At 45.8% G+C, this 19,363-nt stretch overlaps 1 protein-coding gene across 2 annotated transcripts in view; it reads right to left on the bottom strand.

Annotated features, from left to right (window-relative positions):
* LOC144133408 (uncharacterized) overlaps positions 1-19,363 on the bottom strand; it is a 111,841-nt gene that overhangs the window by 5,282 nt on the left and 87,196 nt on the right. For both annotated transcript variants that reach the window (XR_013315047.1, XM_077666493.1), the window contains exons 3-8: positions 19,148-19,294; positions 17,842-17,970; positions 14,189-14,332; positions 12,820-12,901; positions 9,807-9,916; positions 1,583-1,706 (exon numbers count right to left, since the gene is read on the bottom strand). Coding sequence is in view for 1 of the 2 variants with exons in the window: in XM_077666493.1 (XP_077522619.1) it covers positions 1,583-1,706; positions 9,807-9,916; positions 12,820-12,901; positions 14,189-14,332; positions 17,842-17,970; positions 19,148-19,294 (736 nt within the window). In the remaining variant the exon portion in view is untranslated. The remainder of the gene's footprint in view (positions 1-1,582; positions 1,707-9,806; positions 9,917-12,819; positions 12,902-14,188; positions 14,333-17,841; positions 17,971-19,147; positions 19,295-19,363) is intronic.

The raw sequence follows: 19,363 nt of genomic DNA, 5'->3' as shown, positions 1-19,363 counted from the left end.
ATAAAAACGCAGCCGCCTCGGCCGGGTTGGAGATAACGAATTTGCGCAAGAGCTTTCAAAAAGACGCATAAAAGTCCATAAAACGGAAACATGGGCACAACAGACCGTCTACTTCCTGTCTTAGACATAGTGAAGAAAAAAGGTTTCTAACTACATCACTAGTGCTTAAAAGGCGGCGTCTAGTTCGGAACAAAAAATTGAAAATTAATCAGCGGTAGTAGTGGAGAAAGAGAGTTTGAAAGTGTCACTGAGATATGGATGTTCGGTTAGCGTCTACATGACATGGGAGCGTACTTTGGTGAATCGACTTTAAAGGTGTTATTAAGAAGCTGATAGAGGAATTCCAGTCGCTTAATATGCTGCTGTCGATGTCGAAAAACGGACATTGGTCGATCCACTTGAAACGTTTCAAGATCGAGGTACCAACAATGTTTAGCTAAGTGTCCGTTGTTACGACGCGCCTGCTTCTTGGGCGCTGTTTAGTACAGACAGCTCGATCAAAGTAGAGTCTATAATGATGAGATTATTGATCAAAATTATTTCGGCACTTGAACGCAGATTGTGACTATGGTTGAAGTTACCGCTTAGCAACAATCCAGTGGAAACTTTTTTTCTTAGCGTAAAGTGGCTGTAGATACATCAAAGTAAACGAAAATAAACCGGAGGCCTTAACACATACATCAGAAAGCACCGCGAAAGGAAACGTGAAGGTTTCGTGCACGAGCAGAACCTTTGCACATCTGAATTACACACGCATGTTACACCTTTACCCGCCGCGGTGGCTCAGTGGTTAGGGCGCTCGCCTACTGATCCGGGGTTTCCGGGAAAACCCGACCGCGGCGGCTGCGTTTTTATGGAGGCAAAACGCTAAGGCGCCAGTGTGCTGTGTGATGATGTCAGTGCACGTTAAAGATCCCCAGGTGGTCGAAATTATTCCGGAGCCCTCCACTACGGCACCTCTCTCTTCCTTTCTTCTTTGACTCCCTCCTTTATTACTTCCCTTACGGCGCGGTTCAGGTGTCCGGCGATATATGAGACAGGTACTGCGCCATTTCCTTTCCCCAAAAACCAATTATTATATGTTACACCTTTGCCCTCCGTCCAATTAAAACATACCCCACTAAAAGCAACCTGACTCATCACACAACCCACCTCTACTTGTTTGTCCTTCGAAATACGCGGCTGACTTATCTAACAATACTAACCTTTACAGTACGCCCTTTGAGTTGCTGCAGAAAAAAAACGAAAATGTACCGGATAAACCTATTCGACGTGCAGACATCAAGACAAGTCTTTCCGCTACCGTAACAGGAATGGAAAATACGAAAAATAAAGATCTAATGCAATGCCGAGCCTGGTTTTGTGACAGCACGATGATTTCGCCAAGCTCGCCAAACACGACCTAGCCGATCACACATGCTCAATACAAGAATCGAAATCGATTAGTCGTGACGCTTCACGCCTCGTCGTTTGAATTTAGCGCGCGCCGCTAGTTCGCGCAGTGCCCTCGAGGGCGCCTAAGCGCACGCTCAAAGCTCGGTAAGCTATCGCTTAAAAATGAATTCGCTCGCAGCGTCCTCACATGATGCTGAAAGTGCACGGCGGCTTGCCCCTGGTGTCCATGGCCAGGCTTGTGCGGACCTCGATGGGGCTCCCGGTGATGATGTCCGGTGGCATCGGCGACAGCGGTGTGTTCACCGATGGAGCTGCGCAGAAGAAACAGCCACGTTTTTGAAAGATTGACCTTACCCGGTCTTAAATCGTCTTTTGTTTCATTGTTTGTCACTGAAGAAGCGCGAAACACCACTACAACAGAAGAGAGACTGCACAACGCAGGGACATCCTCGCAACTAAACCTTTATTCTAATATATATATATATATATATATATATATATATATATATATATATATATATATATATATATATATATATATATATATATATATATATATATTTGGTTTTAGGGGAAGGAAATGGCGCAGTATCTGTCTCATATATCGTTGGACACCTGAACCGCGCCGTATGGGAAGGGATAAGGGAGGGAGTGAAAGAAGAAAGGAAGAAATAGGTGCCGTAGTGGAGAGCTTCGGAATAATTTCGACCACCTGGGGATCTTTAACGTGCACTGACATCGCACAGCACACGGGAGCCTTAGCGTTTTTCCTCCATAAAAACGCAGCCGCCGCGGTCGGCTTCGAACCCGGGAACTCCGGCTCAGTAGTCGAGCGCCCTAATCACTGAGCCACCGCGGCGGGTTTATTCTAAGAACACAGACATATGAGTCTATCTCGTGAAATTAAGTACCAAAAAACAAAAAAACCTTTTTTGCATTTTAATTTCTTGACAAGTGCGTCATGTGCTCGCTTCTCTCGCAGTTTTTACCGATATCCCTCTTGTATTTTGCTGCTGTCTTCGCTTTACAGCGCAGCTGTTGAAGGGGCTCTGAAACACCTTCCGAGAAGAGGACATTAACTTTCTCAATCACTCCATTGTATTGTCACGAACACCAGAGCCAAATAATACACTTCCACAAGCAGCAGAGGAGTCACAATCACGCGCGAAAGTTGGCGAGCCCTTGCCGGCGACTCTTTCATGCTCTCACCCTCCTCCGTCGCTCGCATCTACGTATACATGTTGAGAGATGGCAATTGGCTAGATTCTTTCAGGCGTCAGGCAGCTACCATGGCCGCGGCCAATAAGCCGCGTAGCTCTGGCGGGTCAGGAAGCTCTCCCCCGGAGGCGGGGCCGGCGGAGGTGCGCCGACCTTCCAGCGTGCAAAATGTGACGAGAGGAGTGGGAAAGGCGCGAAGACACTGAAATTCAAAATTTGACCACAGATAACTTTGTTTCAACAAAGCGCATTAAAAAAATTCTTCCTGGACAATATTCGGGAAGCGGCGTGCTTTAATATTCCAGGCATACCGCCACTTTATTGTGGCCCCTTTCAGAACCCCTTTAATGGCCAGTTTGCTGGTTGAGCACCATCCGTGTCGGTGGTGGTGCAGCAGGTGACGCGTCTACTCAATGCATGTGCCTCGCGCTAACTTGTAGCGTTTGGATGGGGCGCGGCAGGAGTGAAAGAAGAAAGAGATGCCGTAGTGGAGGGCTCCGGAATAATTTCGACCACCTGGGGATCTGTAACGTGCACTGACATCGCACAGCACACGGGTGGCTTTGCGTTTCGCTTCGCCGCGGTCTGGTTCGAACCTGGGTATTCCGGCTTAGTAGCCGAGTGCTCTAACCACAGAGCCACCGCGGTCCCGTGAAGGAAGAGGCTAAGGAAGGTGTGGAAAGGGCGCGATTACAATTACTGGATGAGGCGCAATTACAGCGCAGCTATTTTAAACTTGCAGGACGAATATACGATACCCTGTAAACGTAACCGTTAAACCTCCGTTCGTACATAAGCGCAACGCTGTCGTCACCAAGATCCAGCGCCGACGTCGACAAGATCCAGCTGTGAAAGCGGCTTCAGTGCTTCAGCCTACATAATAAAAACTTCTAGATTCATACGCACAAATCACCCGCACCAGCTGCGCTGTGACCGTGATGTGAGTTTTTTCTTTCTTCTTTCACTCCCTCCTTTATCCCTTCCCTTAGGGCGCGGTTCAGGTGTCCAACGATATATGAGACAGATACTGCGCCATTTCCTTTCCCCCCAAAACCAATTATTTAAGCATGAAATGATCTTAGCCCCCGCTGTCGGTGCTCCGCGGTGACCTTGGCGCCAGAACGGAGGGAAAACACGGAGGTGAATCGAAGGGAGAAATGGGAAGGAAACTTTACCGAACCTAACCGAACTTAACCGAACCTAACCGAGACGTGCTGCGCTGGCGCCGGAGCAGCTCGTACAATAGCGTCTTCCTGGTCCCGTGTAGGACGAAGTGAAGAGCTTGTGTACCGTCGTCCCTCTTCTAGCGTAATTTTGCCGCGTGCTGATTAACCATACAACTCGCCCAGCTTTCCACCACTGTGCTTTGCTGTATTTTTCCCAGTGTTAACTTACTGCGAACCCAAGCAGGACTCATGGCGTCGCCTTCTTTAGATGACAATGTCGCCCTTCTGTGCTGCAGCCAATCGTGGTCCGTCAACTAAGAGCTTTGGCGCTTGCGTACCCGGAGGCCTTAGACTTCGCCTCACATTTGACGCGTACCCGGAGACCTAAGACTTCGCCTCAGATTTGACGCGTACCCGGAGACCTAAGACTTCGCCTCAGATTTGACGTGTGCCGCATTGGACAGTTACTTATAAGGAGACAATCTTAGATGCATTTGAAATAAGACCCAAGAAACTGCACATAGGACTCTTAGCAAAAAATAAAAAAGGACCACGACACTATGCATGCCTCTACCCGTCTTGTCTGCCGTTTCCTGAGCATGATTTTAGTACTACACATTAAATGGTTCACCAGTCGATCCTATCGTAGGGAACATGCCGCTTTCTGGTCCTTTGAGTCCCATTTCACTGTGACCCTGTGCGCCTGTGAATGGCGCACATTTAGGGTACTCGCTGACGCGCCTCTTTTTATCGAGCTGCTTCCGCAAGAAAATGATCATGCTAATTGGTTTTTGGGGAAAGGAAATGGCGCAGTATCTGTCTCATATATCGGCGGACACCTGAACCGTCCCGTAAGGTGAGGGATAAAGGAGGGAGTGAAAGAAGAAAGAGCTGCCGTAGTAGAGGGCACATTTGGGTTCAGCCACAGATCTGTTTGTACCGCTGTTCTAAATTTCCCGATAGAATCTCACCGACTGCCTTGCTAAGTGTTCATACTTTTCTCTTCTATCAATTATTACATTTTGACTAAATCATTAATATTTAATCCCTCTCTTTATTATTATTCTTAAAATTTTAAAATCAAAACTCTCATCCCTTTTCTGTTCACGAGGGAGAATTCACCGGTGTTGCGCTCCCACGTGCTTTTCCTTTTTATTAACTGCGTTCAGGTGAATAGCCACCCGATTCTTGGCCGATCCCCCAGTGTGGGTATGTGCCATCTTTTGATAGGCTAACAACAACAACAACAATTTCGACCGCCTGGGGATCTTTAAGCGCACTGACATCGCACAGCACACGGGCGCCTTAGCGTTTTGCCTCCATAAAAACGCAGCCGCCGCGCAAGAAAAGAATGTAGAGTGCCTTTTTCGTTGTGGTGGCCGTTTGCTCGCACTTAGTCTTTTTTTTTTCTGAGGATTCACAAGGGTAAATGTTACGAGGGAATAATTGAAATTAAGGTCCACCTCACTGTCGCAGTACGAATGCACTGCCAGACTCTTAATTAATTGTTCTATCTTTATTATTAACCATCTTGGAAATGAGTAATGCTTGAGTCCATCGCCCCTGAGTTTTAAAAAAAAAAACAGAGTTCAGCCCACTCGCAAGTAGGGCTCCCGTGTTGAAGAGCACAGACTAGGAAAAAATGCGAGTCCTAGACCAAGATCCGGACTTGTTTTTTCAAGCGCCATCCTCCGGACGCTAACAACGAATTATACCAATATAAAAGATTAGAAAAAAAGACAAACACGGACGAGCGAAGACGATGCAGTGAAAACGCTACACCCCTGGCCTTGGTGACCAAGGTCTTATAGCGCGAAGCGTAAAGATACAGATGTCTCCGCCTGACGTCAAAGCCTTCAGTTTGAAGAGCCACGAGGCGAGAAACTGCCGTTCACGAAAAAGGAAAAAAAAAATATGTGGAAGGCAAGACAGGCATTACACGTCTCCCACGAAGCTTCGGCAAAGTGCGCAGCAAAAAAATACACGACGAGGATTTTCCAGGCGCCGCCTGGGTGGACTTATAGGGCGCGTAGGCCTAATCATTACGAGGGCGGCGCGCTCGAGGAGAAGGGCGCTGGTGTGTTTTCACTTGGCCCCTCCGGTCACGCAAGGTGCAGACGCGTAAGCGGCTGAGAGGAGCGGAAAGAGGACCTCACGTCGCGATTATTATTATTTCGCAAGAGTTAAATCTTTCGGAACGGACAATGGCGCTCGAGCTCTTAACGGGCCTCTTGCGGTAGATGGTCCGCGACCCCAGGCATTGCGCAGCCTGGTGCGGTTCGTACAGCCATGCGTACAGCTGTCAGTGTGATGAACGACTGGGATGTGTTGCAGAGCTGTTGGTAGGTGCTCGGTGCAAGAAATACTGAAAAACCAGCAGTGGCGTAGATTACTCGGTGAAATAGCGCGTGACTTAAGAAGAAATAAGACTACAGGCGCAGGGCTAGCGGTCAAGACAAAGGGTATCGAGGCATGACATCGAGCGCCTGTCTTGTAGTTCTTCCACGCCCTAAGTTTTGTCTGGTCGCACCTTAACCCGCTCGTGGTCTCTCCGTGACTGGCAGCAAGGGTTATCTCTGCAATGTGAGCGTAACTCTTCACTGGAACTCTATTCTTTAGCGATAAAATTAGCCTTGAAGGAGGCGATAAGAAAAAATCCAGTATACAGAAGTAGAAACGGTATCGGAATCGCGACACACCGAAGAAACAGGAAGTCCGAATCTTCGGCAAGCGTCAAGCAAGCCTAATCTCAGGGTTAAAAATCTTAAAGGGGCTTTGAAGGGGGCTCTAATAAAGTTGCGGCATGCCTGGGATATTGAAGCACGCCGCTTTAAGAACAATGCCCAGCAACAATTTTTTAAATGCGCTTTGTAGAAGCTGAGTTATCCGTAGTTAAAATTTTAATTTCAGCGCCTTCGCGCCTTTCCCTCTCCTCTCGTCACTTTTTGCACGCTGGAAGGTAGGCGCTGCTTCACCGACCCCTCTCTGCGAGCGGAGTTTCCTGACCCGCCAGAGCTAAGCGGCTTATTGGCCGCGGCCACGGTAGCTGCCTGACGTCTGAAAGAATCTAACCAATGGCCACCTCTCACCTTGTCTACGCAGATGCGGGGGACGGAGGAGGGTGCGAGCATGAAAATGTCTGCGGGAATGGCTCGCCAACTTTGACGCGTGATTGTGGGTCGTCTGCTGCGTCCAGAAGAGTATTATTTGGCTCTGGTTTTCATGGCAACCCAGTGCAGTTATTAAGTGAGTTAATGTACTCTCCTCGGAAGGCGTTTCAGAGCCCCTTTTAGAGAAAAAGTCCACCAGCAGAGTCAAGCCTAGATCGATACTCCACTGATGGAACTTCTCTTTTCTGCTTCCAACTTTTGTACTGCTCTTCAAGAATGCTGCAGTGCACGGTTTGGGGGAGATTTATTCGCACCTCTACATTAAAAAAAATGGTGGGGTTTTAACATATTTAAAACAAATAGACGTGCGAAAGCATGTGTTTAGCCTGACTGGCTCATGGTTTTGCTTTGCTGGGTCGCTGGCACGTCTGGCGACGATATTAGACTCAGGTAGAGCTCTGATCGAGGTTAAGCTGATATGATCTGTTCGCTCCGCAGATGGAAGTTGATGAAGGCGACGCTGTGCAATGTACAGCGCGAGAGTGTGTTGCTTTTCATGTGTGTATATGGGTTCAAAATGTTTATAAGTAAACATTAAGTGCGTCTTTGAGATTCTATTACATGTGCATTTCTTAATTACGTATTATTTTTGCACTAGATGAGCCTAGAAGTTGCAGTTTTAACCATACAATTGGATGTAAAAGTGTATTCATTGTTTGTATTTGATATTGATTGTTTTCCGTCCTAAGACACGACAGATTCCACCTAATTTAACGCTTAGTTTAAATAATACGGAGATAGAAATAGTGAGTGAATTTAAAACGTTGGGAGTGATCTTCACGGAACATATGTCCTGGGACAGACACGTCGATTACATCTCAAGTAAGCTCGCCTCGATTAACGGCATTTTGTACAGACATAGAGATTTCCTCCCTAAAAATATTTTGTTACTCCTATATAATTCCTTGTTTGTCTCTCATTTACAATATTGTAGTCTGGTCTGGGGTACTACTACCCTAACTAACATAAACAAGTTGAGTATATTACAGCGAAGGGTTCTTAGAATTATTACACGCTCTCAATACGATTGTGATATATACTCTGTAATGCAAAACCTTGGCATAATACGTTTTGAAAACATGTACAATTATCACCTGTGCCTTGGGTTTATCAGGGAAAAGAAAGCTAAATGCACTAGTTTAATAAGGTTTGCCGAATTAGCCATAAAAGGTCCATCACGCTACCCCACACGCAATCTCGAGTTTTGGAAAGTGCATTCCTTCCGGACTAATTATGGATTTCAGACACTAAAATATCGAATTCCTAATATACTAAACACATACCTAAAGGATAACATTCATATTCTTGATCTTAAGCCACATGAACTGAAATATTTATTCCTGTAATGTTACCTTTGTGTGTCCTATATATTTTTTACTTATACTTAAGCTTTGCCTAATTCAGTTGTCATGAATGCATACATTTGTGAATGCTTTCTTTGTTATGAACTATCAAACAATGTCGCCTTTATGTTGCTGTATTACATTTGTGCGCTCCTTTTTACCATTACATTTTTCTTAGATATTAGTATCTAATCTTCCTCCCACTTAGAAACTTGTATTCACTTTTTGTACGAGCAGTACATCCCATACTTTATTATGTATTATTATGTTTTTCATGTACGAGTAGTGCATTCTGTACTTTATTATGTATTATTATGTTTTTCTTCGATGAAAGATATGTCGGGTTGTCGGCGTGTACTGCTGCTGCTTTGTAGGGGACGAGGACTTGTCAAGCTGCTATCGCAGCTTTTTGCCTCGCCTCCCCCATCTTTGATGGAAATAAATGGAATATTATATTATTATATTGTGTATATCTGTTCTCCTTTGTTGTATCTTTCTTATGGTCATTTCCATCAGCTGGTATGTCGAAGCCACTGCTATGTAAAGGTTTTGCGGGCCCAGTCAAGTTGCAAAAGCAGCTTTTTGCCTGGAAATCCTTCCAGTTGTTCTGGAGAAATAAATTCAATTCAATTCAATCAGCTGCGGCGATAGCAGAGAGTGCACTCGTGCAGTGGCCAGGGAAGCTGATTTAATTGTTCGCGTCGCCGCGGGCTTGAAACCCAGTCGCGGCAATATTTATTTTATTTATTTAAGTCAGGCTTCAGCGATGAAACGGCTTTCGCTGCTTTGGTCGTGAAGTAGATATTTCGCTCTAAAAAGTGCGACGAGGTGGTTTTAGAGACAAGTTTTGCTAAAATAAAAGGAAACGACCTAGATGGGCTGAGCTAGGCGCCCATCCCTTTATTTTTCTATTGACGCGGACACAAAAGGAGATGCTGGTGCCTAATTATGGCACCGGCCCTCCTTTGCCGCCTTTATATCCATCAATGAGCCCAGTCGTCGAACGAAGTTTTTCCTATTTTTTGGCCAAGGCTCACATATTTGTGTTTAGATGGACTGGACCGACGTCATAGAGGCCTCCATATTGGAGGCCAGGAGCACGGCGTAAATAATAATAATAATAATTGGTTTTTTGGGGAAAGGAAATGGCGCAGTATCTGTCTCATATATCGCTGGACACCTGAACCGCGCCGTAAGGGAAGGGATAAGGAGGGAGTGAAAGAAGAAAGGAAGAAAGAGGTGCCGTAGTGGAGGGCTCCGGAATAATTTCGACGACCCGGGGATCTTTAAGGTGCACTGACATCGCACAGCACACGGGCGCCTTAGCGTTTTTCCTCCATAAAAACGCAGCCGCCGCGGTCGGCGTAAACTTGCCAATTTCTGAAAAACGCCTATTCTCACTCTCTCCGATCTGCACTGAGGAAGCTGTCACTGGCCGGTGCTACATTGCGGCGTCCGTGACGTCACGTCCAATCGATGTATGAGTATATACGTATACACATTTGTTGGCTTACACTTGACTCCTGTGTCTGTGGAATAGGTTCCCTGTGGAGCCGGGGAGGTCACCGACTGTTGGTCTTCTTCGTCCGGCTGGTTTTTGTTCGCCTGGCCAACCTTGCGGTTTCTGCAGCAGAGGATTCAGAGAGCGCTGTAGGAGCTGAAATTTGGGCGAGTTGGTAAGCATTCATTGTGGGTGAACAGCGCAACAAAGGCGGGACAAAGGCAAGAAAAGCGCTTGTCTTGCCTTTGTCCCGCCTTTGTTGCGCTGTTCACTCACCACGCTGTAGGAGCCCAGGTTGGCCACCGGATGTTTCGAAGTTTCAAGCAAGCAGTCTACTAAGACCGTGGCAAGTTTAGTTACTTGCCACGGCCATCAAACGTTTGGCAAAAAAAAATGAATGCTTGACTGATTCTTGTAAAACTTGCAGGCAAACTTGATTGGCCCATTGTTTAGGGGAATGGCCCCAATGTGGAGCTGATTTGTAATAAGACGCAACCATGACTTACGGGACCTGTAAGCCATTTTTTACCAGCACCCGAGAAGTGTCCTACTGATCTGCCCTTTAAACATTGCCTTTACATATTTGTTGTTTCCGTGCCAGTGAGTCAAGCCTTGATATGTTTCAGCTACATCCCCCCCCCCTTTCTTTTTCTAGAAGTGCTGTATGATCACTGCATTTTTGTTATTAGAGCTTTTAGGTGTACGAAATTTTATACCTTACCGTTAACTAGTCACATGGCTAGTGGTTCAAATATTTGGAATTTTCCGGAACTAGTGTGATGATTTTTTTTTCCACTGGATATCATTTGAACCGAGCGCTAGCCGTACCAGCACCAGATTTTCAGCGTGCCATAACTCGGGTGTTTTAGATCAGCCTGGTCCGCATCGGCCTAGACAAGGTCTATAAGCGAGATCCGCATTTCTGTTTGGCGGCCTGCAGGACAGACAGCATGCCGATTAACCACCGAATAACCGGTAAAGTGCAGGCAGGCTCAAGTTACAAATGGTCTCAACAACTAATGTCCGGACATACATTACCACTTTCAGCAATTGTGGCCTAAACTGAGGCTAAGAATAGGGGTTTACGTAAGTCTATGGACAGCCCAGAGAGCAAAGGATACAAAATGTTAGAGGGCAGAGTGATAGAAGAAACTCGTGCTAAAGGTATCCTATAGCTGAAATCAGGAGAAGAAAATGAACTTGGGCGGTACGTACGTTCGCTCCCAACCGGTTTCCAAGAAAACCGGTTGGGAGCGAACAAATAGAGAGTCGGATGGTGCGCATCAAATTTATTAATTTGCCGTTATAGCGAGCCGCGTCTGACTCTATATAGGCAGGGCTGTTGGGGGCATCAGTGTGAAGGACCTCTGTGCAACGGTGAACGTTATCCGGGGCCGTATTTCATAACGATTCATTTTCGTTTTCGTTTCATCTGATATCATCTGTCATTGGTCGCTGATTTCGATGACGTAGCCCGTGGGAGATGACGTCAAACTAATCGTGGCATGAACACGCCCTTGATGCCACTTACTTGCATAAACGCCTCCACGTCAATGCTTTAACGGCGGACTGACTTTATAGAAATGGTCAATAGACTGTCTATAGATTTCTTCAGGCTCTGTTGCCTTCCTATAGATATTTCCTTCCTATTCATAGTCTATAGACTGTCTATAGCAAACAGTCTGCTAAAATTGTATGGTCACAAGTCTTTACATTATCTATAGACTGTCTGTAGGATTTGTATTGCCTATAGACTAGTCCATGCGATTTGTCTACAGCAAGTCTATAGACTTTAGAAACAAAACTCTATGGACAGTCTATAGACTGCCTCAGTAATTTCTTATAAGGATGGGGCCGACGAATGGTGGAGAATGACGCGCATAAAACACCTGGAAAGCTTCATCGGCTCTAATTCCATCTCTAGAAAGACACTGCACGCTGTTTTGCGATGAATTGGTGCATAATGTGCTGCACGAGCTTGCAGTCGTGAAACCAAGAAAGCAAACATGCCCCATAGAGATTGCATGAAGTTAATACACACTAAATTGGTGGATACATGGAAGGCGGCATGTGAGAATGAAGTATAAAATAAAATGCACTCCATGAAACCCATCTTGGGAGAGTGAGAGATAGGTATAGACACCAGTAAAGTTTAACAGAAGTAATTTTGTGCCGTCTTCGCATTGGACACACACACACCTCACACATGATTTTTATTGGCAAAACAAGACAAACACCAATGTGAAAAAATAGGAAGATGAGCTCACAGTAAACCGCGTCTTATACTCATGCACAGAACTAAAAACGCCGAGGAAAAAATATGCTACACAATTTCACAATGAACACATTCTTTTTCATCCAGCATTGCTTTTAGATGAAAATGCGCTTGTTGATTTGTCGCGTGTTTTTAGGTTTCTAAAGAAAGCAAACGTCGTAAACAAACTGTACAATAAATAACGTGTAGTCCATTAAACAGAACAGACATTTTAATCTCGTGCTTGGCGCATGACAGTCCTAGCTGCTACTGTGCCGCAAAAGCCGACACAACACAATACGAATGAGCACTTAGTGGTTTCTGCACTCTAAACAGAAAGGAGTAAAAAGAGAGTAAGTCGTGTCATCTAGTACACTCTTTTTTATAAAAGGGTGTGCACAGGAGGCTCTCCCTGTTTATAGGGAGTTCACAGGAGGACAACTTACTCCGTTTTTACTCCCACATAGGTGTATTAGTGTTAAAGCGTTTGTTGCTCAGCCCGTAATGCGGTGGCCATTATAGGGTGTACATAGAGGCGGTTACGTGTCCAGATTGACCGTGCATGCTTCCCCACGTCCTATTGCTTACGTCAGTGGTGACGTCACGACCAAAAGAAACGAAAGTGAAATGAATCGTTATATAATGCGTTCTTTGGCCTCGTGATTGTCCCCAAGCGACGCTGTGGCTCCAGTATCGCTAAGATCTGCTAGTAGTCTGGACACGGCAGACAAGAAAAAAAGCAGTCAGTATAATCTGTCGGACAAAGACTTACCTGTACAAGTAGACAAATGCGCAGACAACCACCGGAAGCATGAGGGCGAACAAAATCTTCAGCGCTCCACGTCCACCTCTGTCTGCAATGGCCAAGAAAAAAAATACTGTTTTTACAGGCCGCGATTTCCCCTAAATAATAATAATAATTGGTTTTTGGTGGAAAGGAAATGGCGCAGTATCTGTCTCATATATTGTTGGACACCTGAACCGCGCCGTAAGGGAAGGGATAAAGGAGGGAGTGAAAGAAGAGAAATAGGAAATGAAACAGAATTTGTCAGCAGTGAACGTTCGCCTGCTTCTCTGAACGCCGTCGACAACGTGTTGTGGGAGAGCGGTGGCTGTCAGTCGAAGTGATTTTCAGCTAATAGGAACTATGCTTTTCAGCATAGAGACTGCTGGTAGTTCTCTGACCGCGGAGCGGTATTTGTGACTCTTCTCAGTGACAGCGATTATTTAGCAGTGACCACTATCACTCTCTGCATTGAATAAATATCGATTAATAACTATAAAAAATACAATTCTTTCGAGTGGAAGCTAACCCTTTTTTCACCTAAGACCTTAAACAATTTTTAAAAATAGGCTTTTTGAGTTAGAAGAGCGCTTTTTTCTGCATAGCATTGTGAGCGGTGTAGTGCATCAGAATACATCCAAGACGTACTATTTTGCAGGCTGTTTAACTGATATTGAATAGTTAACTTTTAACTGTTATGGTTAAGCTTCTTAATTATTGAGAGGCGTGTAGCCGACTGTAAGTAATATCCATATCAGTTTCTAGAATTTCGAAAACGCGGTTAGCCTCGGCGCTGTGGCCCAACAAATTTTGGCTATTTCGATGTGCACTGGAGAGGTCGCTTTGCCTGCAGGCTTCTCGAAAGCACATGTATTTTGGCGCGATGTAGTCAAAATTATGTAAAATCGTAGGTAAAACACGTACCCTGTAAATCTGCGACAGCTGTTCATATCACTCGAAGGAGTGACAAGTATATGACTCGAAAACTGTCGCAAATGTCACTCGAAAGAGTGACAGCTCTGATAGTCTTCCGCAGTACTCGTAAGCTTTCAATGTCGTCGGCCGGTATTTTAATAATAATGATATTGGTTTTGGGGGAAAGGAAATGGCGCATTATCTGTCTCGTATATCGTTGGACACCTGAACCGCGCCGTAAGGGAAGGGATAAAGGAGGGAGTGAAAGAAGAAAGGAAGAAAGAGGCGCCGTAGTGGAGGGCTCCGGAATAATTTCGACCACCTGGGGATCTTTAACGTGCACTGACATCGCACAGCACACGGGCGCCTTTGCGTTTTTCCTCCATAAAAATGCAGCCGCCGCGGTCGGGTTCGAGCCCGGGGCTGGTATTTTCCCGTTTACCTATTTCGCAGAGCTGCTCATCGGGCAGGGTTCCCTCGCGGATGTAGCCATTCTTGCACTCGCAGTGCTCGCCGCTGCAGAAAGAGTTGTTGACCAGGCTCTCGCAGTCCGAGTCGCGGGAGCACACTTCGTCAAGGTACCGCCCTGCATCAAAGAACGTTCCGTTTATTCTGTGCACAACTCGGCCGTTGATTACTTCAACTGCCGCATTGCGGGCCGCTTTCGGAGGCGAAGGTATTAGGACCATATGGCTTCACCACTTGATGCCGTATTAGGTCATTCGGCTGCTGTTACAGTGGCTGAAGACAACAGACTGTACGGGCTGTTTGTAGACTTTATCAGCGTCGATGTGTTATGAGCTTTACCCTTTGTCTTCTCGTCAGTCTTTCCTTCCTGTATTTTTTCACGCCTCCCCCATACAAAAATGGTCTATAGACTTCTTATAGACTCTATTGCCTTGTTATAGATATATCTTTTTGTCTAGTCATAGCCTATATATACTGTCGACAGACAAAAGTTTACTAAAAGTATATGTCCATAAATATATAGATTGTTTATAGACTGCCTATAAGATCTGTATTGCCTATAGACTGTTCTTTAGGGCTTTTCTATAGAGTGTTTATAGACTTCATAGACAGAAGTCGATGGACAGTCTATAGACTCGCTGAAGAAATTTTCGTGAATGATATCCCTTGCAACCCTTTTCAGGTTACCCACCGTCCATACGTCCGGTACACTCTGTACACGAATGAGCCCGGTGCGAACTGGCAACTTTTTCTCAGAGTGAGCTCTACACTCTAAACATGAACAATTCCTATACGGAGTAAGAAGAAAGTAATCTCTTCTCTAGCGCACTCTTCTTTCATAAAAGAGAGTGCGATAGAGAACAGCTTACCCCTGTTACACGGGCACTTTAACGGCCGTTAAGGAAAACGGCAGTTGGCCTTAACGGCCGTTAGGTGGAGTTACACGGCAGCGCGTGCGCCGTTGGAAATCCAACGGCGACTGACATCAACGGAGGTCGCCGGTCTCCGTTACGCAGCCGTTTCCGTCCGCTTCATCGTGAAATAGTGTGTAGTTTTGCAAACAACTCTTGCAAATAGTTAAAAAAACACACTGTACAGCATGAGGCGCAGAAAATAATTAGAGAAAAAAATTTTTCGAGTTGCGAGGTAAAAAGTTCAAGAGCCACGTGATAATTCGTCGAAATGGAAGTGAACCGACCGTACATGAAAAGTGCCGTGTGAGCGCAGGCACCACCGTTCCGTTCCCACGGCCGTAACGGCGTTCAACTGCCGTTTGCGTTAACGGCCGTTGCAAGTGCCCGTGTAACAGGGGTATTACTCCCTTTCTGCTCCTTTCTGCTTAGAGCGTGGCTAGCAGAAATTTATTTGTTTCAGGAGAATTTAGCACCCTTCACTTTGCAGACAGGGCGCTTTTGTTGTGCCAGCTAGCGAACGCAGCAAAACATATTTCACACAACAATTGACTTGGTTCCACGTCTTCGACAAATTTATTTGTTTCAGGAGAATTTAACACCCTTCACTTTGCAAATAGGGCGCTTTTTTTTGTGCCAGCTAGCGAACACAGCAAAACATATTTCACACAACAATTGACTTGGTTCCACGTATTCGGGTATTTTCTTGCTGATAGAGTTGGCCACCCGTAGTAATGTCAGTTCTTCTTTTTCTGCATTTCTTGCGTCGTATTCGAAGCGCGAAATCATTACACGATGCATAGGGTGGTGGAATCATAAATCTTGGTGTTTTAACATTACGGTTTGCTACATCCGGTCGCGGTATCCAAGCGCATGCTACAGGCTCAGTCTATGTAAAGAACATAGTAGACAGTGTGACAAGCAATGACTTCGAGCTCACGTACACCACGTCAAGGGTTTAGAAACTTCCACGTTAGTGGGAATTGTCCTTCTTAAATTGAGTGGAGTTTAGAGGCAACGGGAGTGTTGTGTGCCTCTTATTAGAAGGCTGTGCGCAGTGGAACGTTTACTTTTGATGAGAAATGTACCTTCGTATGCCAATTTACTTCGGTATGTTGCGCTGCATGACGCAAATTAAATGTGCGTCTCTGTATGGCACCGCGAAGAAGCGTTAACGCTTGTATAACCAGTTCAACCGACGTGCTGTTTGTGTTCCAGTTGCTTGGCAACCAGACTTAAGTGACATCAATCACTATATCGATGGTCTAAAAACCGCGCACGGGCAGTACAACTAGTCGCATGCACTTGTCCGTTTTACACAGCGAAGGCATATGTTTGAGATGGGGAGTACGGATCGAACGCCGGCTGGACGAACATCTGATACGCGCGTACACTTGGACATTGACTGTCATGCAGACCAAAAGCGAAGTCCAGTAGAATTTATAAAGATGTTTATCAGTACCGGAGCTTTGTTTTGTACGCATCCTTATGGGCACTGTTCACTCTGTACAAATGTTACCGTCATATCGGCGTGCATCGCGTGTACATATATTCATCCAGTTATCACAATTTCCAGTCAAGCTTGGCTTAACGAATACACAGGAAAGGACAAGCGCAGTAACTATAGCTTCTGCATTTGTATTGAATTTGATATTTGCGACTTTTTCGCGAATCTCAGAGTCCAGGATTAAGTGCTTCAGCTGTTGCATTTTCACTGCAGCGTGGAATGCAAGATTTGCGACTTTCTTGTTAGTCTCGAATTCTGCGTCGCAGATATGTACACGCTGACACGAGAGTATCACGTGACAAGTGACATACGCGGCCCCGGGTGGTTGTCAGTGCGAGTAAACCTTATGTCGTACACTGCACGTCACCCAGAAGGTCATCGAGTAACAGTGCTAAGTGCTGTCGGTAAAAAAGAAAAAACTTAAAAGCGAACATGCTCTACGTTCCAGCCACACTCTACAACAACAACAACAACAACAACAACAACAACAACAACAACAACAACAACAACAACAACAACAACAACAACAACAACAACAACAACAACAACAACAACAACAACAACAACAACAACAACAACAACAACAACAACAACAACAGCCGCCACATGTACTCTAAACAGAAAGGAGTATAAAGTGAGTAAGCTGTTCTCTAGCGCACTCTCTTTGTCAGAAGACAGTTTACTCTCTTTTTACTCCCATATAGGCGTATTTATATTTAGAGTGCAGGATATCCTTCCGCGCTGTTCCGTTGATTACCGCTAGATCAGCTTACTATAATCATGTATTGAAACGAAATGTCCAGCACAGTTCATTACAATCAGCTGGCTGTTCACCGATGATTTGTCACAGATACATTACAAATTTATCAACGGACTGTTAATCGCACTGTCATCAAGCACTTGTCCAGAATCTATAGGGATTACAACTTCTTTTTGAAACTATATGAGCTTTCACACACTGCCAGTAGAAATTTTTGATTACATAATTGTTTCTTTCTTACGTCGGAGCGCTGCGCTACTGGCCTTCGCTAAACCCTATAGCCTTACAGCTATTACAGGCAGGCAGAAAGGCGTAATTTAACCACTTAGCGCATGCACTTCAAGAAGCGAAACGCGTTTTATGAAGTGAAGCGTCGTTAATATCGTCCCCAATTTATAGCCCATCGAGTGCCAACAAAGAAAGCCTTGCAAGCGTGGATAACCACGTACTGGGCCTGCAGTCTTCCGTCTCTTCGTCCTTGTAGAACCCCTCGCGGCACTTGCACAGGCCCTCGGAGCACGTGTAGTTTGAGCCGTTGCAGTCTTCCACGTTGTAGCATGAATCTCGAGGCTCGTAACCTGCACACGGGGAAGGAGTCATGCGGTGTAACACAGGTTTCGCAGCATGAAATAAGTGAACAAATGGGCAGCGGCTTTCTGTACAGTGGACGGTAAAGAAGGAAACACACACCAGACGTGCCCCAGCAGAGCCCGCACAGAAGCTGACAGCTTACATGCAGTCGGGGAGGGCATCTTGGTAATATAAAACGCTTCCATTGTATCCTATTCCAGCGCAACTCGTGATCCCTGCGACTATGAAGCACCCGCGCCCTATTTGGAGCAGACCTCCAAGTGCTCAATGCTGCTGTTCTGTACAGACTGCATCAAGAGCAATAAAAACAGCTCTTTCGCAACCGTTTCTTTTTGTGCACAGAGGGGACTGGTTACCGGCGGGAAATGTTAACCTTATCAAAAAGCAGCACTACAGTCACTACACTCAGCTTGTCAGATGCGAGCCAAGCACCCCACGTCGGGGCAGAAGGGTAGGAACCATTGGGGAACTGAATGGAAAAGGAAGGGAGAAAAGGGAATCCTCCTGTTCTTACTATGGAGGCAAAACGTAGTAAGAACAGGAGGATTCCCTTTTCTCCCTTCCTTTGCCATTCGACCGCGGCGGCTGCGTTTTTATGGAGGCAGAACGCTAAGGCGCCCGTGTGCTGTGCGATGTCAGTGCACGTTAAAGATCCCCAGGTGGTCGAAATTATTCCGGAGCCCTCCACTACGGCACCTCTTTATTCCTTTCTTCTTTCACTCCCTCCTTTATCCCTTCCCTTACGGCGCGGTTCAGGTGTCCGCCGAGATATGTGAGACAAGTACTGCTCCATTTCCTTTCCCCAAAAACCAATTATTATATTGTTATTTGTTTTTACTATAATTCCTATAGCCAGAAACTTCATAGATTATAGACGTAGTCGATAGGCCATAGCAAATAGGGCACCGTCTATACATTATAGGCAGTATGCACACGCTGTATATAGACACTGTATACAATTGCTGTATATAAAACCCCTGACGAAACTTCTGTAATGAATATGGCCATAGCATTCGGGGCAATGGGAACTTGCAGGAGGTAGGACTGAGATACTCCTCAATCACACCCTTACCCTTCCTCTGGTGGTGTCAGGTGTGACAGCCGTTAATCGTCACGATGAAAGCCGCGAGCTAAGCATGGACGTTAGGATTCGTAATCACTTACCTCGGCGGCATCTCGTGACATTGTCTCCGTGCAGCAGCACCCTTCGGAAGAGCGGCTTGCAGCGGCAGATGGAGTGGTGACAGTACGAGTTGTTGTCGTTCACCTCGCAGTTCTCGTGACGAGAGCAGCTCTCCCCGAGCTCGATGCCTGCGACACGCATAAAAAGAGACACGTGAAACGAACCGAAATGTTCAGTAAGTACAACTGCTGTGCCAG

The sequence above is a fragment of the Amblyomma americanum genome, chromosome 5 (genome assembly GCF_052857255.1).
Source record: "Amblyomma americanum isolate KBUSLIRL-KWMA chromosome 5, ASM5285725v1, whole genome shotgun sequence".
In the NCBI taxonomy this organism is placed as follows: domain Eukaryota; kingdom Metazoa; phylum Arthropoda; class Arachnida; order Ixodida; family Ixodidae; genus Amblyomma; species Amblyomma americanum.
This window is presented reverse-complemented; position numbering and strand designations above follow the sequence as displayed.